This window comes from Oxyura jamaicensis, chromosome 4, assembly GCF_011077185.1.
Source record: "Oxyura jamaicensis isolate SHBP4307 breed ruddy duck chromosome 4, BPBGC_Ojam_1.0, whole genome shotgun sequence".
Taxonomy (NCBI): Eukaryota; Metazoa; Chordata; class Aves; order Anseriformes; family Anatidae; genus Oxyura; species Oxyura jamaicensis.
This window is the reverse complement of record NC_048896.1, coordinates 44,349,753-44,375,586: the sequence shown is the minus strand read 5'-3', so window position 1 is coordinate 44,375,586 and position 25,834 is coordinate 44,349,753. Positions and strand designations below refer to the sequence as shown.

The 25,834-nt window shown below is 43.7% G+C and overlaps 1 protein-coding gene across 2 annotated transcripts in view; it reads right to left on the bottom strand.

Moving 5' to 3' along the window:
• Window positions 1-25,834, bottom strand: part of ELOVL6 (ELOVL fatty acid elongase 6) — a 66,532-nt gene that overhangs the window by 27,227 nt on the left and 13,471 nt on the right. The window contains exon 1 of one of the 2 annotated variants that reach the window (XM_035323744.1): window positions 18,161-18,240. The exons of the other annotated variant lie outside the window; for it this stretch is intronic. Within the exon in view, the coding sequence (XP_035179635.1) occupies window positions 18,161-18,225 (65 nt within the window). The 5' untranslated portion in view covers window positions 18,226-18,240. Of the gene's footprint in view, window positions 1-18,160; window positions 18,241-25,834 lie in introns of those variants that run through there. 2 annotated transcript variants of the gene reach the window in all.

Below are 25,834 nucleotides of genomic sequence, written 5' to 3'. Positions count from 1 at the left end.
ATCATCTATAACATAACACAGGATTATCCCCATAACAGCATTCAGCAGGGGCACAGTAAAGTGAAGCAGTGTTATTCACCACTATTTACCTTCTATAGGTTTTTAGAAACGTTTTTTATCAAGATGTATGCACTGGCAGAGCTCATTCTTAAATTATTACCACTTCTGCATAGGCTGTTAATGGGAGCACAACAGGTAAAAAAAACAACACTGCAGTTGCCAGAGCAGAGTGCTTCTGCCAAGGAAACAGGCAATTTCAGGCTTCTGATGTTTTTCTTTTGACATTCTTCATCAGCATTTCATTTGCGTTTGTAAAATAATAGATTTTACTAAAAAAAAAGGATAAGAAAAGTGCAGGATGCTTTTTAAGATGACAGATAGGACGCTTTCCTTACCTTTTTCTCACAGCTTTCAACAAAAAACAATAACAACCAATCGTGTTTATTACTGAAACTCCAAATTTGAGAGCCTAATCACAGTGCTTCATCCGAAACCAGTGTAAATCACACAGCACATCCATGTCTGCAGTCCACCAGCAGTGCCTGGTAGCATTGGCAAAGCTGCTTTCTCTCTGATGCTTGTTTAAATATCACACCTTCTGTATGTACAAAAAAAGGGTGCGAAAACGCTTCGCAGTCTCTCGGGGTGTCTACTTCGGAAACACTGTCAAAGCAAACCTTTCTCTCCCTCTTCCTAAATTCAGCTCTGACAGAACAGCACAAAGAGATGCAACGTGTGGATGTGTCAGATCTGCATATGGAAACACAACCCATGCTCCTAGGCTTGATTTGCACTTCTGCCCTCGCTTCCTATTGACCATGCCAGCCCTCATAATGGAGCAAGTGGGAAATGTAGAAGAGGAAGACCACTCTGATAGGCACACGCCAAGGCGCTTTGGTTTACTCCCACAGCTAAACATCCTTTGACGTTTATATTTAGAGCAGCACGGATGACAGTCAGACACGCAGGTAGGTGACTCACTGATGATGCTCTTTGACATAACAGGCTATGAGAGAGTAAACAGGGACGCATTTCAACGTGATCAGCTGGTCCCCTGATCTCCAAGACGTGCCTCTCAAGGAGCACCTGGGCCTTCAGCCTCCTCATGACGGGCCCTGCTGGGCTGTGCTCCCCCTGCAGCTGGGGCAGCTCCCCAGGCACCCCCTCTGCCAGCAGAAAAAGGAAGGGGAGTCAGGGAACAAAGCCTGGGCAGGGGCTGTTATTCTCCCACAGCTGCCTTCCCACTGGGGTCCTATGCCCATTGCCATATCAGCATGGTCATGAGAGAAAATTACGCCTCAAATGGAAAGCACTTCAGAAAACAATCCCCCAAACTGAGGGTTTTGAAACCAGACAGTTTCAAAACTGTGGGTTTCAAAAAGTTTGTTATCACTGAAAGCAAAGCAGCTTCATCTCTGACTCTGTCCCAGATTTCCTCCACTTCTACACTGTGTTTTGAATGGGGACCCACCTGGTGGAGATGATGGGTGATGGTGGTGACCTGTGTGCTTTTACCTAGCTTAGACATAGAATAGAAACTACCCAACAATGGAAATTAATGCAGAGGCCTGTGGTTACCAGAGATAGTAGTAGCAGAGTGTCCCGTTGGGCCCACCATGGGTTTCTCCAGGCTTTGCTGGGGCTTTCAGGCAATTGCTGAAGCGATGGCAGAGAGCAGGGACACTAATGTAGGTCACAGGCACTGCAGCTCTGATGAAAAGCTACAGTACTTTCACTCCTAATTTCATCAACGTAATTTTAAACCTCTGGCCTCTACAGTAAAAACCTGGAGCTAGTAAACAAACTCAACTACAAGTGAACTCGAGGACTAGTAACCTACATCTCTCCCAGTTAAAGCCACGCTGTACACAGGTCTCACCTGGAAGCAGTTAAGGACAATGCACGTGGAGGTATGTCATAGAGACACAGCCTGAAAATAACAAGATTTCCATATCGCCTTACTCATCTGATCTTTTTATCTGATCAAATGAATCAATGGTTATGTCATTTAATACATTTATATTCTAAGTAGTACATCAACGTAAGGCCTTCAGATGCAGGAAGACCCCTTAAGCAAGTCATGAAGGTTATTTGTATAGGCAAGTGCTGCTTGAATCACTGCTCTGGGAACAGATATTTATTTATTTAACAGGACCCAACACAACACTAGAAATATCGCATCAGCAAGAATACTAATGCTACGTTTGCCCCTGTATCTGCAGGAATGCCTGTGCACTGCAGTGGGTCAGGTCTCGCTACCTTTGCAAATGCAATAGTTGTGGAAATAGTAACTGTTGGATCTCAAAAGATATTGAAGTGGGGAAAAAAAAGAAAAAAGTAGTTCAACTTTTGGAACAGGAAAAATGAAGTGATTGCAAGCAAGCATTGTGTTGTTTTTCTGTCTGTCCTAAAAGACATCCCAGCAAATGTTGCTCCCTTCCAGCCTTCTACAACACTATCTCAAAATGATGTTGCTACAACTGCCAGTGGATTGCACAATACAAACAAACAAAAAACATTTTTGGAGGGTTCCCAGCCAGAAGAGACGTGCAAGATTCTCCTCTGGAGCAGAGTGTAACTGTAGAAACAGGGCAGCCATGAGTCCTGTACAAATAAGCCCTTATATCTCTGGCTCGATGACCACCTTTGGACAGGATCACTTCATAACTCTTTCAGTGCTGGCAAAATTTAAATTGTCCTTGAGGAAGCCAAACTGAGGGGATGCCTGAAAAGCACAGAAAATTAGAATATACACTCTCCAGCCTACTCCTCCCCATCTGAAGACCTGGACTCAGAGAGAGGGATCTGAGCAAGCCAGAGATGCCATTTTATGGCCTAGGTCTGATTAAAAGGGGATACTGCTACATCCCAGCAATGGAGCTGCAGAGTAAAGTCTCTTGCTTTCAAACCTTGTAAATACTTATTGACCCATGGGGGAGGCGGGAGAGAATGAAGCTCACAAAAAAAGTACATTTTGGGCTGAGAAAGAAATGAAGGAATATTTTCCATTATCTATCAGTGAAGAAAAAACAGGTCATCTAGAGAACAGCTCTGAGCAGTCCTGCAGTACCTTTTGATGAATGATGTCAAGGACTGCTTGATGTATCTAATAAAATCTCAGGATATCTGACCTTTGTCTACTGCTGAGAGATCAAGGATAAAGGACACCGATGGAGAAGGTGCAGGCCTAACTCTTGACTGACAGGAAACTAGCAAAGACCGGAAAAAAACAGTGTAATCTTGCCAAAATCTTTTCAGCCACCTCTCTAAAACACAGAACGCTTCCTAATAGTTATTCCTCCTCTTTACCAACTGGGTAGCAGGTCAGAGAAAACGTAAGTGTGTTTCAGCAGTGCTCAAAACTTGCAACAGAGAGAAGTTCGGAGTAGCCACAAGGCAGGTTTACACATCACTGCCTCCTTACAACACCACGGGCTGCCACTGGTGCCACGCATCCACCAGCAGGGAACACGTTAGTGGGCTAAGTAATCATTACTGAGTGACATTTTCATGAACTGAACTCCACCGCTACTTATGTAAGAATTTTGCGCTTTTTATTCCCAGTGGAGGCTTCCATCCCTGGAGTCATACATTAACAAATTTCCTAGTACTTTCAGAGTCCATCACCATTCCCATGTCATTGGCCGTGACCTGTAGCTTCCTTGTTAAATCCAGAATCGGCCTACTTGAGATCAGTAAAATTGGTACCTTTAAAAGAGGCAGTTGAAAAGATAAAGGAAGAGGCAAGCTGGTCTGAACCCAGATAAGCTTAGTTGGGAAGTAAATGTAAAACACCCTGACAAATACTGCCAATGGAAAACCAGAAGTAATTTTCCTATTACAGTCACAGCACTCAGGATCCAATTTAGATGAAAGGCAAGTGTCAGGATGACATTGTTAAAACCTGTGGTGGAAATGGCGATGGGGCAGGGACACGGCAAACATCATGCGATCCCCAGCACCCCTTCCTCAATTAACCCCACAGCCAGGCTGCTTTCCAGCCTTTTACTGCAAACATCCTATCTGCAGTCCCGAGCCAGCCTGCAATGGCATAAAGCAGCAGGAGTGGCACAAGGCAGTACAAAGTACACGGTATTAATGTAGCTTATCTATATCCTGTCAGCAATATGGTTATGACGGCTTGTTCAGGCTTTCCACCCCGGCCTAAAACTTCACGCTTGGCACAGGCACCTCATTAGAGGTGGTAGGACCTGCCAGCTCTGCCCAGCCAAAGAGTTTGGGTCTTTCCTTTTGCTTCCACCCTCAAGGGCTCGGCTGTTCCCTGCCCTTAGTCACCACCTCACCTAATTAGATGGGATGCTAAACTGCTTAGCAGTATTTCACTTTCCATCGCAGCATAAAGAACCCAGGTTACTAGAGGATTAGCAAGCATAACGTTAAAGTGTTATGTATACACGGAAAGGCGTGCATCCTGGTCAGAGAAGACCTGTTAAAATGGGATGTGCCCAAAGGAGAGAACACGTGGATGTGAACCTGGGCTAGGATGGAAGTGGCTGCACACATGATACTACAAGAAGGAAAACGGACCTGGCCAGGAGGGAGCAGTAATTGACATTCAGCTCCTTAGGGCACACAGACGAATGGACCAAAGGAAGGAAATAAAACTGTTTTTAAACAAGTTAAACATGACAGTCAGAATTTAATGACCATGGTCATAACAGCAAAAAATAATACAATTACTGTAAATGACAGAAAAACGTGTTAGCATGTCAGTGATACCCCTTCAGATTTTTTAAAACAAAAAGTGGTCTCCCAAGAAGGCAGGGAAATCAAATAAATGATCTGACCTTTGTGTTTTCCCAAAGGTCACATAACCAAAATTTGTTTTACATCTCCAAACATATTCCTTTTGCAATCCCTTTTGTTAATCGGATAGTCCACCACCGATTCCCTCTGTAACTGTTGGGTTTTTCTCAAACTTCCCTACGAGGCAGGTTTGCTAACTTATGGCTGGTCTTTAAAGAGGTAAAAAAAAAAAAAGAAAAAAAAAAGAAAGAAATCTGTTCTAGTAAAGAGCCAGAGTACTCCTAAATTAATGTTTATGTCACAAAGAGGGTATAGCACAATGCCCTTTTGTTCTCATAGTAGCCTTACCCTATTCTTTCACATGGCTTTTACAAGAGCACCAGCAAACCGGTGCCTCTTGCCTCCAGAGGCTGGGCGCGCCAGTTCTGTGCACATGTGCTCCGTACACATTAACAGCAGCATGCTTTTCAAGTTTCTCTCCTTGGGAAAGGCAAATGCTATCTCTGAGGGTGGCAATGATCAATGCAACTGCATGCCTGCCACAAGCGCCCAGAGAAAAATGTGCAGCAATGTGTATTGAACAAGTTTTTCCACTTCCCTGACACCCTAGAGCAGTTTGCTAATGCTTACTGCTTTCCTTTCTGTTGCTTTCCCTTCACCTGTAGCCTGCTTTGAGATTAACAGATCTAAGAGCAGGATAATTGCAGAGCAGAGTTTCACAACTACTCTATGTTTGCACCAGGATTTCACTACAGCATGTTTTCTGAAAGGCAGCCAGTCTCAAACCCAAACAGCCAATGGGGAAGGTTTTATTCCCACTCTAAAACCCCGTGACAGTGACTACCTTTCTTCCCCATCACAGTTTTTATTTGTCCATTTATTTTAATGTGCCTGGCTTCTGGATCAACAACAACTGGCAAAAAACTGGCAAACATAGATGGGTGTCCCTGCACCTCACAGCTAACCCTGGAAATGCAAAAGCTGCTTCTTGCTAGCTGGCATGGCCGATGTGGCTGGCTGTACAGAGGGAGGTGTGGAAGAGAAAGGCCTCTTAGCACAAAACGTTCAGGTGGCTGAGCTTCTCCTCCATGCTTCTGAAGAGTGCCGGGCACACGCTGCGGCCTCCACTCCCCATCCTGCCCCACCCTGGTAGCTTTTGCCCTACATAAAACAAGGGTGTTACGTGGCCACCCGCCAGGCAACAGATGACTTTGACTCCAGCCGCAGCCGTACCAGCTCTTACTACTTAAACCAGTGTTTCTTTCTCCTTTGGAGGTGTATTTAAATAGAGTGCTGGTATACACCATACTCCCCATAGCACTGCGACAGGCTGCTAACTCCTCCACAGTGCTCTTGTTTGCTTGGATGGCAGGAAGGATAAGTCCCACTTCATCTTCCTACTCACTCCTGTTAAACACTACCTATAGTATTGATAGTAACCAAATAATACTGATAATAATACGACCAGTAACGCACCAAGTGTTCCTGTTAAATAATAAAGAAAATCGATTCACTAACCAAATAGGTAAGCATGCTACAATCTGGCCCTAGGCAGTAGATTCAACCAACAGCACTGCTAACTTTGCATTCAAAGGAAGACTACAAACTTTTTTTTTTTTTTCGAGTAAAACTATATTCAAATGATTTGGCTAAATTTGGAGCTCACACGGTGGGCTAGGCTTACATCCTTCTGAGAAGGCTCAAGAATCATTTCTGTCAGCCCTGCTAAAATCTGCAGATGACAGGAGGTGTCAGTTAGTGAGAGTTGGGAGCTCCCAGGGACCAAGGAATTTCTACCTTAATTAATAACAAAAACAGCCAGCAATGATGGGCCTATCTGAATTTAGTGACTGTAATTATCCAATGGAGAAAATATTCTCAGGCAGCTGCTTCTCTTTCCCACCATGGTGTACAGAAACATTTTAAACCATTTTAGGGGTGGCATATGTCTTGCAGCCAAAATGAGAATGTTCCAGTATGAAACTTAATCATCCTGCAGCTAATATAACTGAAAGGTGCCAGAATACAGGCTTGATGTCCCGAGAGATGCTGTCATAACTTATCCGATGCTGACAGAACTTATCCTTGCCTTGTATGCTGGCCCATTCTGGGCAGCGTGAACTCTCCTGGAAACTCTCCTCTGTCCAGGGCTCACCAAACCCAAGGGGACTGCACTGGAGACAGCCCTAGGAAACACACGCACCATGTCATGGCTGTGAGTCAGGTCAGCCAGCTACAGAGCAAAGGCAGGGCCTTTTCTTCTCTCTGGTCAACGCCAGACTTGTTTAACCAGGCTCTCCTTGGCGAATTTGCTTTTACAATTAACAAATGAAAAGGAAACATGCTTCCCTGCATTTAAAAAAAAACAAAACCGCAGCTGCCTTACACAAGTCATTTCCATTTCTAAGACTGGAAAAAGGCTTTGCTGCCTCTGCTTAAATACAGTGTTATGTTTCAGCCTTGGTTAAACTGGAAGGGAGAGGGGGAATGAGCAAGTGTTTTACATGATTGAGGATTTTTGCATTCATATTAAATGATAAACTAACAAAGCAGCAGCGAGACAGTCTCTAGCACACAGGCTGGGACAAAGCTGTCACAACAAACACAACGGGTGGCCTGACCCTCACCATGCGCGGACTGCATAGGCTTTAAATAAAAATAAATAAATAAATAAGGATCCCTTGATGCCTTAGGTAGGCTCTTGCAACACGTCCCTGCAACACGTCTATTAACAAAGCCTGGCAGGTTGAGCTTGCTCCTGTGCGAGGGGGAAGGTGAGGAAGGTGAAGAAAGTGTGCATTCCCTGGCACCAGCACAGACCCGCAGATGCCAGCCAGGACTGCCTGTAGGCTGGAAGGTGATTCCCAGTCATAGGGACACCCAAGCTCCAGAAGACTACGCTTTCTAAGTGCAAAAGTGTTTGCCTGCATCAAAGATGGGTCTTGGGAGGCTTGTGAGAAAGGTTATGGACCAGCCACGGGGCTGCGGGACCCTGCAGGTCACTTACCCAGTGCTGCTGGTCCAGGGCCTGGGCCGGCAAGTGAGTCTCACGTCCATGATTGCTGTGCTGAAAGCGGTCTCTGGGAGAGCAGACCAGGAGAGGAAAGGCTCCCAGGTGCATGGGGTGGCAGTGAAGTTTCACCTCTCTCCTGTCACAGGCCCAAAGCACACAACCCTGTCAGCTTTACTTTGCTAATGCTTCTCCTTCACTTTCTGGCAGTTCCTTCACTGCCAAGCGAACTGTGCCAATGCACCCCCCCCCCATCCCCAACCTCCCCCAGGCTGCATGGCTGGGACTTGCTGAGCAAGATCACAGCACCTCAGAGCCATCGAGGCTGGAAAATGCCCTCCAGATCACCCAGTTCAACCATCAACCTGACCTACTGAGTCCCATCACTAAACCATGTCTCCTAGCACTACGTCCACACATCTCTCAGACACCTCCAGTGATGGGGTATGCCACTTCCCTGGGCAGCCCGCTCCAGTGCTTGACCATCCTCTCCACGAAGAAATTCTTCCCGATATCCACTCTAAACCTCTCCTGGTGCAACCTGAGACAATTTTGTCTCCTCCTATCACTCGTCACCTGAGAGAAGAGCCTGACACCAAACTCAGTTTGGCCTGCCACCAGCCAGGGGTCCGCACGGATAAATACAGCCAAACACAAATAAAGTTAGAGTCATGTTCCTGTGGGTCCGACTCATAAAAGCAGCACATTCTTTCTGCAGGGCTGCGCCTCCCTCTCCCCGCTGGTTCGTGTCCCTTGGGTGGCACAGCAAAGCACCGGGGTTTGCCTGGGAGCAGCCTCCCTGCGCTGCCCTGAGCTAAGGGCGACTTTGCTCAGTGCTCCACATCAGCTTAGTTGCACAAAGGCAGTGTTGAAACGCCTCACTTGGGAAACCTGCCTGAGCTGTGCCCGTGCCTGGATTCCTGGATTCGGCTTTTCTTTTCTTTCACAGAAACGCTTTGCTGCATCAGTGCACTGATTTGGCTGACTACACTGTGTTTCTGGTAATGAAATAATAAACTATTTGCTAGCCCGTTGCAAATAAATATGTCATTTGTAATTAGAGCCGTTTTTTTTTTTTTTTTTTTTTAATTTGTTTTTGGTCTCGGTTTGTATCAGCATTTATGCACTGCCACAGAACAATGTCAGAGCAAAGACTTCAGGGTTTGGTCCTACATTGTGTGTGCAGAACGGAGTGAGAAAGGGAGCCTGGCTATTACGGACATTACAGACATCCATCTTTAACAGCCTGAGCTAGGTTGGAAGTCTTGGTGACCACAAGTTTTGACCACTCGATGCTGACAAGTCTTTGGCCATCTTGCTTCCCAAGGAACCTCACAGAGGACAGCACTGCCTGATGGCACATGGCAACCTTGGTCACCTCCACCAAGAGGTGCAGAGGGGAACAAGCGGTGTTGCTCTGTCACTCTGGGTCGGGTCAGCCCAGGTCAGTGCCGAGATGCTGAGGAGAAACATACACTGCCCAGGCAGTGGGGCTGCCAAGCCATTGTCCGTTCCCTTAAATTCACATGTAGAAAAAGCACAGTCCGTGCTTTTGCAGAGTCCTCCATCTGTGGCAGTAAATACATCAAGAAAAAATAGCAGTAGCATAGGTTGCTGCAACTTATTGGGTGGGGAAAATGGGAACAACCCTTGCTCAGGGCATAAGCATCTATTTCTACAGCTGGGAAATACAGCTCAGCAGCTCCAAACCAAACCTAAATGCTGCAGGCAAAGCAGTTCTGCTGCCTATCAAATAACAAACAAATGTGTATCCTCTCTTTATCTGCATAGGCCAAGTGGGAAATAACAGAGTGAGGAGGCCAAAGGCTACCAAAATACATGGTGAAACTGCAGAGAAGCTGGGAGTTTGCACCCTTCTCCCATTGCCAGAGAAGTGCTTAGGTCTGGTCCAGCACTCAGAGGCATTAATGGAAAATTCCCTTCCAGTTCAGAGCACTTCAGGAAAGCTGCGTGTTAGCTCATGGATGTTGCTTTTGTCATTTGCCACACCTAACTCAGACAGCAAAACTCGATAGCTTTAACAATGTGACTTGATTTCCTGCTCCCCCAGGTCCCTGTCCCAGTACCTCTCCTTGATTAAACAACCCTTCCTAAGGGATTAACTTGCAGTGATCTCTCCTTCTCTGTGACCTCTTCATGGGCAGACATCAGTTGAAAATGTCTGTTCCCCTTCCCTGAGGTTCCTTGAAATCTATCTTTGTATGTTCAATATTGTTCTTTGCTGATTTGCTTGACGAGACTGCCCTTCCCTGTGTGGGTGTGATCACTGTATCTATTAACGCTTATTAAGTGAAAAAGAAACATTTGAAAAAGTTGTCCCTCGTCTAAAAATTCATTTTTGCAAGGGTCAGTTAAACAAAGGTGTCCCAAGAGGGGAACTACACATCTGACTACATTCCAGCTTTGGTAACCTGGAGGAGTCAATGCACGCCATTCACAAATCATGACAGTCCTTAGCAGGGAGCAAGAAGGGGTATGACTGCTGTTTGCCTTCCTGCTTGCTGGAAATCATGCTGCCTCACTCCCACTGCTTGCACACAGGTGGTGTCCACAAGTCCTGCTACAACTCCAGATGAGCTGAGGAGACCCAAGGCTGCTAAGAAAGGTTCCAAGTGAAGCAAGAGCAAGGTGCTCTCTACTAAACCAAAAAACAACAACAACAACAAAATTGTCTCTTTATATTCATTTTTGGCCTGTCCAATCCAGCTGAACCTGCTACAGTGTGTTTCACTGGCAGTGGTACAAGATCATATTTGTGCTGGTGCCAGGTTGCCGGTGTTGTGAATATGCATTGGGCAACTCCTTCATTACAGTTACTCTAGCACAGGTTTATCTTGAAACAAGACTCTGGAGGATGTCTGAAGACACAGAATTTACTAGGAGCAAAGGTGACTGAGATTCATCTTTGGTTTCCAACAACAGCTCACTGAATATAGTATGCATGTTACGTATGTATGTACCACCTCATTAACTTCACTGTAGGTCTCTTGAAGTATCTCAGTTGAGTTGCCCAGATGTACAACAGATACATGATGAGACTTTCAACATCTGTCTAGTCTTCTTAAACTTGGGAGACATAGTTCCCTGCAACATGTCTGTAACAAAAATGTGTTTGGCTAGAGCCTGTTGACAACACGAAAACAGCAGACAGCAAAGCCAAGGGGGAAATCTGCTTTTTCCACTAACTTCTCACACCTGTGCAGAACTCTAAGACAGAATCATAAGACACATGAAGACATTTAAATCCGGACAGATTTACAGTGATAACTAGCAGTTACTTTTAATGTATTCTCATACACACATACTGTACACTCATATGGAGTACTTTTCCTAACAACAGTGGGTTGTTTGCAAATGCAGCTGACTTCATGCCATAATTACTTTACAAACTGGTTCATCTACCTTAAATACCTGTGTAACCTTGTTACTGCTCACACTCTAATGTTTTTTGCCTATCTGCAGAAAGCACAGTGCATTTGGAGAGACAGGAGACAGTGATACAAACACAGAGCTGGCCACATTCCCATCTTTGCTTTTGAGTTCTTTCTGTGGGAGAATGCTGTCCAGTGGCAAGAATTAGCAGAAGCTGATTTATGGCTTCTTCCCCCTTCTCTCTGTCATCTTTTACTTGCTTACTCCAGGAAACAGATAAACATAACTGACTTGATCTGTAAAGCAAATAATTTCTCACAGGGTCTAGGATCGTAAATACAGTGACCTCTGATGATACTTAGCTAAGAACTGTTTCTTTGCGGTACATTCAGCTAAACCTCAGCCTCTAAGTGCAAGGGAACAGCTTAATGGCTTGGAATTATCTTCATATCACTTTCACCCTCCACTTAGTCCTGGGCCTCACATGGAGCTGCTCTCCCAGCTGCCTGCACACACACATGGAGGGACAGGCCATCTCCCTGATCCCACTGAACACTTATTGGACCATAACTAACCACACAATGCAGATGACTGCTTTCCATTCTTATAGGCAGCAGGTACCTCCCTGTGTGTGCCTCCACCACTTCCCGTGGAGTGCATGCAGGTTCAAGAAGATACAGAAAAGGAAGAGACCTTGCATTACAGAATGACAGCAACAGTGAACAGTGGTCCTTGTGATGGCACTGGGACCAGACCTGATACAACATGCTATACTGGGTATGGGAGTGGTGTGGTGGACATGTTCACATGGTCTCATCAAGCCGGCGTCACTGCAGCATTGGGCTGTGGGATTAGTACTCAAGGAACTTGAGCTGCTCCATCGTAAGCTTCCTGTGATCTTGAGCAAAGAAAATCTAACCATGTCTTTAGACATAATCAGGTGTCATAATCCCATGGAAGTAACTTGAATAAATATCTGTTGGGCTCTGGTCAGATCTCTGCAATCAATGTCTCATTTCTACATATGCGGACTAGTTCTGGTGCTGGGTTGAGTCTGATTTTATCCAGGTCAATAACAACCCTGTCCCCCAGCCTTTTTTATCTTGCTGACTTTCCAGTGTCTGAGGTAGAAGATAAGGCACAAAGTATCACCCAAGACCCACCTCCCCTACTCAACCACACTTCTGATTATTCCTTTCACTAATTGATTGCATTAGGGAACTGCAGCATCAAGCACATCACAGTTAGGACACATCTGCATTCTCCCTTTTAATACCTCTTCATGATTTGCAATGTATTTCTCTCATTTAGAGGCAGAATAACATTTCCTAATGCAGACTGAATTTATTCAGAAGCACAGAAGTCAGTTGCCTTTACTACTGACAGATGCACTTCAATGTAATTAGTTTCATGACTATTAATGAAATAACTCATTTGAACTTTTGCCACTAAAATGTTAATGAGTAAGACCAGAGAGAGGTTTTGTAATGGGATATAGATCCTTTCACCTCCACAGCTTGTTAGTTCAGATCTGGCCCATGTCCACAGTGACCAAAGGTCATTATTACCTGAAGACTATTTGATAATCTGTATGAGACGAGTTGGTAGCATTAAGCCCATGTTCAGCCAGGAACAGTCCTACAATTTGCTCTCAGCAGAAAAGCAAAACAGAGAAAGGTCACTGTAGCGTGCTACTTTTATATAGCTGTGGTCAGAAAAAATTCAGTCCTTACGACTGTTTACCCAGAACCTTTCACCAGCAATGAATTCAATGAAGGCAGAAGAGAAATAATCTGAAATGAAAAAGATTGTGGATTTTTTGTGCAAGATACAATTAGCCTCTCTGACTCACTGCTGCATATTGTTTCCTTTTAGCATGCTCCTAAAGAAAAACTGGAAAATAACTCATAGAGTCACAGAATAGTTTGGGTTGGAAGGGACCTTAAAGATTATCTAATTTGAACTCCCCTGCCATGTGCAGGGACACCTCCCACCAGACCAAGTTGCCCAAGGCCCCATCCAGCCTGGCCTTGAACACTTGCAGGGATGGGGCATCCACAGCTTCTCTGGGCAACCTCTTCCAATGCCTCACCATCCTCATAGTCAATAATTTCTTCTAAGATCTACTCTAAATCCATGTTCTTTTAGTTTAAAGCCATTCCCCCTTATCCTGTCACTCCACTCCCTGACAGAGTCCCTCCCCAGCTTTTCTGTAGGCCCCTGTAGGCACTGGAAGGCCGCTATAAGGTCTCCCTGGATAAACAGTAAAACCCATAAAAGATCATACTTGATGTTTCTAAGTTTTAGCCAGTCACTCATTAGGTTCAAACATTTCAGAGGCAAAATGTGTTATTCCTAAGCTCCTGGTATATTGTTCACTGTCACCACTAAAGCAAACCAAAAGGTTACACAGGGTGTTCAATAGTGGCCAGCACATACTGCATGCACAGGCTTTCAAAAAATGATGTTTTTCTGTTCGGGTAGTGATACAATTTACCCCATAAATAAGCACATCCCAAAAGGAACAAATTCACCCTGATGGCAGATGGGCGCAAGCTTTGAGAATGACTACTACCTTCTCACAGAGTCGCAGCAAAATGATTTGCTCAAATACTTACAGAACTGGGACAGGTTCCATTTTCCTGGGGAACTTTAGGTAGGGTACTCACAACATAATAACACAAGTAGAGCTTCTAGCACTATACCCAGGCTGGAAACCCTTCTCTTAGGGCCCTACATGGTCTTGACCCAGGTTATGTGTCTCACTAACGGTATGATACCTCCAGCACCATATTCCCTTGCATTGCCAGCTTACGGCTGCCTCTATATTGACTCAAAATGTGGCCATGTAATGAACCCTGAACAAGTCCCTGAAGCACTGATTTTCAGGCAGGTGAGGAATATTGTCATTTTGCTGATTAGAACCTAAATGCAGTTCCCTAGCTTACCTTTCCCTTACCTCTTCCCTTTCTGTCTGTAGGCTCCTAAGAATATACTTTTACTAGGACTGGATTATCTTCTAAAAGAGATCACTGGCGAGAGATCTCACAAATCCTCATCATTCATCTCAGCCATGGAAAATGAAATGAAAACTGCAGAATGTTGCCTGAAGCCTGTACGGATTTGATGCTATGACAGAAGCGCTCTTCCAAATGTAGTTATGGCCTACGGTCTTCGAATTCCTGTGTGTGCAGATGGAAGATAAATGAAATGCTTGTAAGGGGCTGGTATTCCATGATTTTTTTAAAATAATGATCAAGACTTAGGTTTCAGTTTCGCACTTTTTTTTTTTTTTTTTTTTTCCCCAAAAAAAGTCATGTTATATAAGACAGCTATGTTTTTCTTTGAAGGAGAGTCACAGCTTAGATAAAAATCAGTCACTGATCTAACTGGTCACTGTCATTTATTTACAAATGCATATGTGTATGCCTGTGATTGGGGTTTCCTTAGCAATATACAATACCTCAAAGAGCCAAGAAGAATTTATTGAGCAGAATTATCTTAGGTTTCACAGAGGGCAGGGACTGTACATGCCTGCATTTTTCAGATGCCAACATCCCCGTAGTGAGTCTGGTTTTTAGAGTGGAGCTGCTCCACACCTTTTGCAACCAGGTTCTTATAAGGCGTTTCTTCATAGGAACCCACTGGGGAGGTATTATAACCACTAGTCACCTTCAAAACCTTGAGACAGCAGTAGGGTTTACGTCTCACTCCATGTACCTTTCAAAGGCAGACCTTCACATTAATTCCAGCTATTTGTCCGTTCAGAAGCAGTATTTTTCTTCCATTTCCAGCTTTCCTACAAACGGGTGAGCCTTACACATAAGAGCCAGAAACCTGCACACCCCACACCAATGTGCACAACTGCACTTTTCCCCACGTTATCCTTGGATAATGCCTGTGCTCCTTGGATAAACTCCTGGTTGCACTGAGCCTGGGACTGACTGGCTCTGGGAAAGCCCTGGATACTAGAAAAGGCTCAAACCAGAAACCCCACCACTAGGTACCACATTGTGGTAGCAGGCTAGTCCTTACAGCCAGGAAGCCATGCTGCCAGCCAGTGTTGTCTTTTTTAAGCACAACTGCATTCAAATGGTTTGTTAGTCAACTTTAATACTTAATCCAAAGTATCATATGTGCAGTAAACTGCACACATATTGATATTACCAGCCAAGGGTGTCAGAAGGATTACCTCGATGGAACAAAACTCTATTTGTCTTAATTCAGAGACTCGGCAGGAAAAAGAGCTGCTTCAATTGCACTGCTGGAATGCTATGCTTTGATTCTCCAGAAATGGGCCGTTTTAGTCGGTATTTATTATTTCATCAAAGAGCAAGCTATGGCACTATTTTCTTATTGACAGTTTTTTTTTTTTTTCTTTTCTTTTCTTTTTCTGTTTGCAGTGATAATTTCTTTTTTTAGTATTTGGGCTTTGTCTAAAGTGGGATCTTCTGCACTTCACGGTGACGTTCCTGAAATAACTTTGACAAAGAAATAATGAGCCTCCTGTTACTTTACAGGTTCTCTAATACAACATAAGCAGCTTTACAAGGCTTAGCTAGTCTCTGCTGACCTAACTGCACATTTCACTCCTACAATAAACTAAAATAAACAGGCTGCTTCCAAAACAATCTGCTAATTAACATAGCGGTTTTGGTTTTCCTTATTAAAAAAAATAATCCTAGTCTTTCAAAAAGTCAAAGTCAGACTTATCAAACAACAGTGGATCAGATTATAAGAAACCTCTCATGTTGAGAGTGACAGCCTTCATCTTAAGCAGCATATCAATGTTGTGCTAAGGTTGTGGGTTGGTTGCTTTATTTTTAATATCCAATAATTCAGGGTATTTTTTTTCTTTGCCTTAGATTCATTTTGTGAAGAGCAGACACTGTGTTCAAATCCCCGCTGGCTGCTGTGCTTGACTGCTCGCCAATCAGCACGCCGGTGTTTATATAGGATGTGTCTGCTACTGCGTCCCCACGTCCCCGCGGAGAGCATCAGGTCGCTGGTGGCTGGATCCGAGCACCAGCAGAGCCTGCCTGAGCTGAGCCAGACCCTGGCAACGTCTCGCACACGAGAGGCAGCCTACTATCACTTGCCTGCCATAAACTCGCCTGTGTTTGCTCCAGAAGAGGCCAACAACCGTCTTCTTATTAACGGACATATTTAGGAGAGATAAGCTTGTGGAATTTACTATCCGGACCATCAACGTCTATGGCACGGTGCAAAAGGGAAAGAGGCAAGGCTTTAATGCCTCCACGCGGTGTACATATTGATATTGGGAACTATTAGGGGGAAAGGGCATTTAATCGGAAAAGAAAAAGCAATTTTCTCAACCTCCATTCATCACTCCCGTAACGGCAGGCAGCATTCAGACGTGATGCCCCCAGCCCAGCTCCTAAAGGAATCAGCAAAAATGCCTTTAAATTGGTACAGTTAAACTTCTGAACTGGTGCCTTGTTGGAAAATGAAACAAAACAAAATGAAACAAAACAGCTCAGCCTATCAGGCAGAAAACTACACTTTGATGGAAACTGACTTCACAGTGGTTTAGTCAATTTCTTTTCAAGGAGTTAGTTTAGCTGAAAATATGGTTTGTGAAGCCCCGGTAGCAGCCCTGAGGAGCAGTATTTGACCAAAAGCATGCCATCCTTTGGCTTTGCCCACTTTGCCACCCATAACCAAAGCACATGGCCACACTATTTTTCAATTTCTCCTTCTCAGAGCTTCACCTTCTGGCTGATTCATTCAGGCAAAGGTTGAAGTGAATGAGCCTGACAATTCAATGGGAACCGCAAGGCAATTGTACCTGCAAGCATTGCTGCACTCACAGCAAGTAATAAAATTACGCAGGTATCAGACTAAACAAACACTTGAGCTGCTCCCATGAACTACGGCAAGTTAGAGTAAAGGAAGAGATGTGGATGGAATCCAGCAGCGGCTTACATGGCAATGAGCCTCATCTCCCTGCGTGCCACCATCAGCACCCATAACACATGAAATGAAAAGCTGTGCATGGGGAGTAGATTACTATATTTTTTTTTTTACCCAGTTTCATTCAAAAAAATCCAGAAACACACTGTTAGAGGCTTCTAGCTAGGCATTTGTAAGAGTACATGCTCTTTGTAAAGATTTGACCCTCTTGAGAAGAGCTGACAGGAAATACTGCTGAAAAGGGCAAAATCTTCCAAGGTGCCCCATTTTTTTCCACTGCTCTCACTATGCACCATTCCACACCTCTACTAAACTGGCTGGTGTGTGTTTATATTGGAATCATCAGGATTTCACTAGGACTGGGTTACTTCGGGTTCAAATTCAGACCAGTCTAAGGGCCAGTGGGGACCATAATCTAATCTGACTTTCTGAACATTGCAAGTCCTTAGATTTAATCCAGAAACTCCTATGCTGAGACCAAGAAGTTAGGCTTGGCTAAGGTTAATCTTCCAGGCAGACATCTGCTCTTGAGAGGAAGAAATCCAGCAACAGGAATGCACCAATTCTCATAATAATTTGCTCCAATGCATAACCACACTCACCACTACTCACAATTGCTGCACACAGTATTTTACTTCAGGCAGCAGCCCTTGCTCAGCATGCCTTTTCAAGGTAGAAGAGCTCTTACTGCTCAGTATTTTCTTTCCTTTCTGCTGCTGACGTGCTGATTTTGGATAAAATCACCAGTTAAATGTTTAATTGTTTTTCTTCAGAGGGCATCCTCAGCAATTCCTTTGCAGACTCTTTTATGACTTCTCCAATCTTCCCTGTCTGTAGAAGGAAAAACCTGACCTGCCTAAAACAGTATCATCCCCCCAAAAAGCTGTTTGAAATCACGGGACCTCCAAGAACTCCTTTATGTGTAATCGGAGACCATAAATGCAAGCTGGACCTGCTCGTTTTCTCTACTGGGCACTTCACCAAAGATGAAAAACTCAAAGAAAAGCTGGGATTTCTTCCTTATTCGCTATAGAAACCAAAGACCAAAGCACTCACCAGCTCAGTGACACAAGACAAACTGCAAAATGGGTGACTACCCAAAATATTTCACAGGAGGACATTCTCAACCCTTGGGAAGAAATATCAAAGAAGAAAAAAAGATGGCAAAAATTAAAAGCACGGAATAAGGCCTTAACTCCTGCCTCATCAGAAGGAAGAAGCAAGGCCCAGAGCAGTTCAAGCACCCTGCAGCTCAGCACATGTTTACCACATCTTTTGTGTGTGCTTCTCAGGGTAAGACGAATCAAAGGAAATGCTGTGCAAACAACTCACCATGCAACTTCAAGGTGAAATTTTAATTGCACAAAAATAAAGGCCTTTGGCTTTATCATTACAAAACCAATTTTACCTTCGTCCTCTTGCATGTTTGGATTTCTCTTGATTGTGCAAGTGAATACATCACTTGATTGTGCAAGATCCGGCAAGGTGACATTTATTCAGCAAATATGTAAGAGACTGAACTTCTAAAATGTTAGATGCATAAATGTAATCATTTGCTTTCCTGTAATTATTTCAGGCTGTAATTTAAATACCATCCATCCAATACAACTATGTATAAAAGATGAGTTCTCCACTGAGGACATAGATTTGAAAGGCATCCTTTCAAATAGCTATGGATATATTAGCTATTCAGTCTCATATGTCAATTGGATGTTCATAAAATGCTATTTAATGAAAATTTATAGGGCAGGAGCACAGTGGCACTTCACATGGGAATGTCTAAGCCCTACCATTGACTATATCTTCACACATGTACATCAGTAGTATTGAGAATAATCATCTTGCAGAAAAGTGCTCATAGCACCAGCCAAAGAACAACAACAACCAAATACATGGATAATTAAGTTAGAATATGGTAGTTTTTGTTCTTTCCCTTTCTGTGGCTTCCAGACCACTCTTTGGCAGTATTTCCCCTACTGTGTTATTTCATTTTTTCTCCACATAAACTGTCACTCAGAAGTTTGCATTTATGTATCCATCCATACATCACAGCGATGTATGTTGAATAATTGAGATTATTCACCCAGATGATATTAAGAAAACCTTTTATTTGCAGATGCACAGAGGGACTTCAAGAACCTTTGCTTTGTATCAACACTACACACTTATGGAAAGAGAAGTTTTCTGGCTTGTGTATATGCAGTCACAAATTCTTGTCACCAAGCTAATGCATCTCTGAGGCCAACTTAAAATGTGATACAATTCTGAGATCTTCACCGGGGAAAATACTTACCATTGGCATCTCAAGAAGTTTGATAGCATTTAAGCCTGCCTCTGCTCTCTCTACTCCTCTGTCAATAAAATGGACATACCAAGCAGTTGCCAGAAGAAAGCCAAGCGAGACTGATGCCCGGCTGCTGCTCTGCTTTGGTTACTGCTATTAATTATGCACAAATTCCTTCCACTTTCAAGGGTTTATGGATGTCTCGATGTCCTGGTTTCATTTCACTGCCCCTTATTAAAGTTTCAAAGACTTGCCTGCCTCAGGTGGTCCTTTCTTCTTCTGATTTGGAGCTGTGTCATTACCACTGCAGCACCACAGTGAACAGGAGCCCCGAGGCGAGCAGAGCAGCTCCTCCTGCAGAGCTCACAGGATGACACGTGGAGCTCTTCCTCTGTGCAACGCACACACCGCATCCTGTGCCACCAAAGAGCTGCGGCGGGCAGCAGGGGATCCCCAACCACCTGCTGCATCCACCTACAGCCTGCACAAGCCCTAATCATGCAGGTTCTGCTCCGGGGATGCCTGCAAGGAGGATGGTGCCAAGCTTGTGGTGTCCCACCTCCCTCCCAGGGCCGGCACCACCAGTGCAATCTCTCTGCAACTCCTCTTGCGTCACCACCTGAGACTGAATTCAGCCCTCAGTATTTTTAGATGGCAAACTGTGCTGAAACACCTTTCATTACGTGAGGCGGCTTGCCTGAATCAGTTCCAAGCAGGTGTGTGGGGGCACCAGGCAAAGGTGATTAACACACCTCACACAACCAAGGCTACAATTAAGGGGAAAATTCCCAAATGGCTCAACCCACAGTTTTGCACAGGAAATGCAATGGAAGCACAGCACCACATTTCTTCTCTAATTGTTTCCTGTTTACACGAAACCCAGCATTGAAGGGATCCAATCACAGTGATCACTATAGTAGCTAAGCACTGGTTAATTATGTTTTGCGAAGGGAAGTTCAGGCCATGCTTCAAAGGCTGTCCTCTCCTCTTTCATATTCTCTCTGTCCTTGACTAGAAGGAAGAGGTTTCAATATGCACCCCTTCCTATAGTGACCATTAGGCACACTTAGGTCAGCAGTCTTAATACTTGGGAAGACTTCTGAAGAGAGATCCAAAAAGACTAGACAGAAAACAGTAAATTTTTTCTGGCCTTGCTGAAAATAGCAGTCTCGAGTCCCTTGCAATGGAGCTAATTCTCTCAACTTTTGAGATGTTGACCAGGTGCGTTTGGTGATTGTTCTTCCCCCTGGACTCATCCTCTGGTCTTCCTGCTTGCTTCTCAGCTATTTAATCTGCCTAAACTATGCTGGATTGAACTAACTTCAATAAGGAAATACGTAATAATTCTGACAACAATTAAAAACTGCAAAGCTAGCCAATCCATTCATTATAATCTTACAAAACAAGTACAAAATTTGACGCTTGTGAAAATGGAAACTGCCTCTAAAAACATCACAAACCTGTGTTTTTTTCTCTCCCTAGACAGGCACTGAAGCACTGGGAAGTACAGATCTCTCTGCAGTTCTGCAGGCTTTGGGAAAGGATGATCGGAGTCCACGTGACTTTACAGCTGGAGTTGTCCACAACTCTTGTACTGATAGATAGCAAAGAACAGCGTTACTGTAATTCTGTATTGGGCACTCCAGGCCCACTGATCTGGGCATGACAATTTGCTGTTGCTGAAGGATAGCTTGTGTAAATGCTGACATACGACTTTTTCACCTGCTAAAAGGTTTCTGTTTAAAATCAGAGCTAAGTCTGCCTCTATGCTTGATTCTTGTGCAAAGTCCTGTGCAAAGCAACCAGATTCCCATGCTGAAGCTGCCATGCTCTCAGGGACTTGGCTATCTGATTTCACCTTATTCTGTCTATACCAAAGCCTTCGCCTTGGGAAAGACTATTGCACCTATATTTGCTCTGTTACGCCTCTTGTATGGTTAACTTTTATGGTCACATCTGTGGAGAGCAAAAGGAGAAGCAGTAAATAAAGGCAGAAAATGCTGGTGTCTCCAGTAAAATGATGATTTTATAACAGAAGAGTAATTGTATTGTCTACTGGTAGAAGAGACAGTACAGCTATGTACACAGAACAACCTGAAGACAACTGTGATCTTTGGAGAGCTTTTTCTGCAAAGTGAGAACATTTCACATCTCATTAAAACCTGAAATGGTCTTGTACCTTTTGCTGCTGGAAGTCTGTACTTTATGCTTCATTTCCTACTTATTTGACTTAGAACCTGGTCCTGACTTTTAAATCTACCTGCAGAAAAGCATGAAAGTGAAAAGCTTAAAAGTTTGCTAGTACAATACAGCCCACATTGCTACAATGGCAGAGCTTTAAGAAATGTTTTAGTTCTCCCAAATTAACCTCTTATCAGATCTCATATGGTTACTCAAGCGACATCAAAAATGACTGTTGTAATGCATTGCTATAGAAGTTACAGAATTAAGTTACATAGAAAAGAGCAGAAAGTGTAGTTGTTCTACCTTTCACTTGGAAAAAATAACCCTGTCAGGTTTGAAACCACCTCTGAATTCAGTGAAATGAACTTTTATGAACTTTAAAATGCACGGTAAGCTGGGATGTGAGATGTAGCTCACACTTTTGGTGAGGAGTCCAAATACGTAGTTATTTACCTGGCTTGTTGTTAGAAATACGATTACCATTTAAGTACACTTAAGTGCCTGCTGGGGCAAGCTGTTTCACATGGCAGTTTTGGAATGGTACAACTGGACACCTCTCTCCACGAAGCACTGGACACATTACAGAAGTGTTTTTTGGTTTTGTTTACAAGCTAAACATCAAAAGCTGTATTAAGCTGAACAGATCATAACCTGATAAAAGTGATGAGCAAGCAATGAACATCATATGGATGCAAGAGTGGCAGCAGATCCCAAATACTTCAGATTCGGTCAGATAGGTTTCATCTTACACAATTTAGCTGCTGAATTTAACCAGTGAAAACGCTGCAGCCCATCATGAACTAATAAACTGCCAGGAGGAATCTGGAGGCGTACTGAATTATGGTTGACTAGTAGAAAAAGCAAATTGTGTTAATACTTGCAGAACTGGTTTAGTGCAACTTCCACCAAAAAAAAAAAAAAAAAAAAAAAGTAGGGATTTGATAGATAATACCTCAGCTGGTGCTTCCACTGGGTGCAAAAGTATTTGTCGTGTCTGGGGAAGAGTCAATGGAGAAATCTGTCAGATGCAAGTAACAGCAATATGACTGCAATACATCAGCACCTCTTCAGACTCAAGCAAAGTTTTGAACAAAGACTGGAAGGCATTTACTCATAAATCAGTCAAATATGTAAACCCCAGGATTTGCACACATTACCTCCAGTTATTAGGCAATGAAAGCTAATCCAAGGAAGGTCAGCAGGCACTTAATGCCAATGTACTTTTAAGAAAACAAGACACAGAAAAGCCTGACAAAACATTTAGGAAAATCGTAAGAGGATTACCTTTGTGAGAGAATCAAGCCTTGATATAGATTGAATCTCTTGTCTTTTTAAGTTAGCATGCTCTTAGGACTGTTCCTGGTACAGAAGAAAACTTGTCCTATGCCAGTCGTGGAACCTTTGGCTCAGCCAAGTATGGCAGGGCTGGGTTTGTTAAATCAAACACGGTAGCAGAAGTGTAGCAGCCACATGTGCACACACAAATGCTTCTTCTGAACATGTTTCCAATACCAACCAGTAAAGGTATCCCTCAAAAGAGATGAACAATCAAATGGAAAATGTTCTCTGAAAGCTTGGCTACAGTGATACAGCAGTAATTCTCAATAACCTGGGAAATTATTGCTAATTTTAACTTTAAAGTTGATACACTGACTCTTTTTTTAATTGAAGTAGATGTATATGTAATGTGCATTCAGTTTAAAAGCTGATTTAAAAGATCAAAATATCAGAATCCTGGAGTACCACCAAATCCGAGCTAGATTCATTCTTAATCACTGCAAATCGGAATGGAAACTGTCAGCTACTAGTGGGCAGATTAAATTTCAGTGCAGTCCAGAAACTCTGGAACTTAAATTGAACTGCTGGAGTAGCAGGTTAATGCCAAAAGAAAAGATGTTCCAATAAACCAGAGAAAAGTAGAGGCTGGTAATTACTCTGTCGTGCTGTAACCAGCGGGATGTTTCTCCCTGGGAACCCGAAGAGGGCTGGAATAACCCAGAGCTCAGTTTCATCTCAGTGAACGAGGCTGTATGGTCTTCTGGACAGCTTCTTAGGCTTCCTTGGCTGGTGTGCTGTTTTATGCCTCATTTGAACCAGCCCAAATCTGTTTCCCTCTCTCTCCCCATCAGCCTTCGTACGCCCACTAAGTGTCTGTGCCGGGCAGACACGTCCAGGCACTCTTCCCAAAGTCAGCCAGTGATGCTGCTTACAGCTAAAATGTCAGGAGGCCTTGTGCATACGGTTTTAAACTGTAGTCCAAATGCCGAGCTAAACCCTACGTCGGCTAACGACAGCAGCAAGAAATTCATCCAAGTAGCTGGGAAATACAAGTACTCTTTCAGAGAGCTGCCAAGTCTGAAGCTTTAGAAAGTATTCAACATACCATGCAGGCCAGTAAGTAGTACTGGATTAAACATGAATGCTAAAGGTCTATTAAAGTCATTAAAATTAACAGCTTAGACTTAATAACATCTAAATGCGTTAAGATATCTCTACATGCTTGTAAAATAAAAAGCTGGAAAATCTGGCCTAAGATATAACTAATATATGGATGTTTCCCTGACTCTGCCCATAGCCCCAAGCATCTTCGATTGGTACCAGTCACTTCCATGTATCTTAAACTAAACGTCTAGGGTGGAGCAGAGATCCCCCTTCCTGGGACACAGTGCCACACTGAAGATGAAGCTTACTGTTTAACTTAGGTGAGAGAAACAAAGAAATATTTTACTAGAGGAAATCTCTATAGAGTAGTGATAGCACCTGCTGATAAAGATGATGCACCTTTTTTAAAGCTCTCATACTACTGTCTGTTTTGGGGCTGGTTTCTGTTTGGTTGGGTAAAAGGAATCCAAATTTATCATTTACAAATAGGTGGTGCCAGATGTTCTTTGCCGGTAAATACAGCAGAAACACAGAGGAAGCTGGGATAGAAAAGATTGACTAAGCTGATGGAGAACTTGCAGCTCTGGTCATCATTTCGTCATCACTGCACGGGTCTGTGGTACCAGGCACTGCTTTTGAGAACCAGTAAGTAAAAGCAGAGGGAGCACAAGCACACACCCTCCTGATATTGCTTGCAAACATATTTGGCCCAATACTCATTCAGAATCAGTGACAAAAAGTAAATCCCAAACCGAGTAAAGCTGGTCTCAAGTCCTTAGTGTTGCCACCAAAATGCCTGGAGGGCTTTCAGTGCCTGGTTCAAGAAGCCACCAGTCACTTCTGCTATGAGGAAACATTTAACAGGAGAAAACACCAGAGGAGCTGCAAGTTTAATGCCCTCCAGCACTTGCAAAAGTCCCAAGTGAAAAGCGCTAAGATTTCCAAATCGTGAATTTCTGTTTGCAAATGCCAAATATCCCCGCTGTGACTACACCTGTAATGCTGACACCTGCAATAAGCAGTACCATAAATACATTTTAACAGTACATAAATATGGTTTAGGAAGAAGAACTGGTGTGCAGAGGCCATTGCTTCAACACAGGGAGGGTTTCAAAGGAACCGCTAGCACTGGATTATCCTCGGTGACATTGGGGAGTGCTGGCTGTCCCCTCCTGGTGTAACACACAGGTGATGAGCAGGAAAGGGAAACAGGGCAAAAGCACACTTCATCTGCAGCAATGCTGCTGCAAGGTGACCCCGTGCAGTACAAGCTCTTGCGAGCAGGCATGTAACACTTTGTGAGCCATGAGGGAAGTTGTCTGCTAATTAGCTTGCTGGTAATTGGCCATGCAATGTCATTCCTTGAATGAGGATTGTTGGGAAAACACTGGACATCATCTGACCAAAAAAAAAAAGATAAAAGAGAGTTATGGGATAGTAACTTAATGAGATGGGCTTCAAACTGGCCTTAAACAAGTTGGACTAAAAACCTACAGGTTCATGAGAAAAATAAATGGTGACCTGATCAGAAGAGATTGAGAAGACAAGATGGGCATGACCATCTGGGATACCCATAGACAAGATTTAGGAGCCTGGGCTGTAAATGGTAAAAAACCTGAAGGTGTAACTGTCCTTGCATGTTAACCTGGATTCTCATAGATTTTAGGGGTGTTGCTTATGACTGGTATTGATGGTATTTGGGCAGATATACAGGAAATGAGCTGTACCTTGAGATGTACCAGAGCATTGCACATCAAGACATCAACATGCCTTTGAAGTGGCATCGTTTGATGGCTCTGTGTGGAAGATCAAAGCAGGAAAACACAGAGGGCAGCAAGGGCACAAGGCTCCAGGAGCCAGATGAAGCTCCTCTAGGAGCA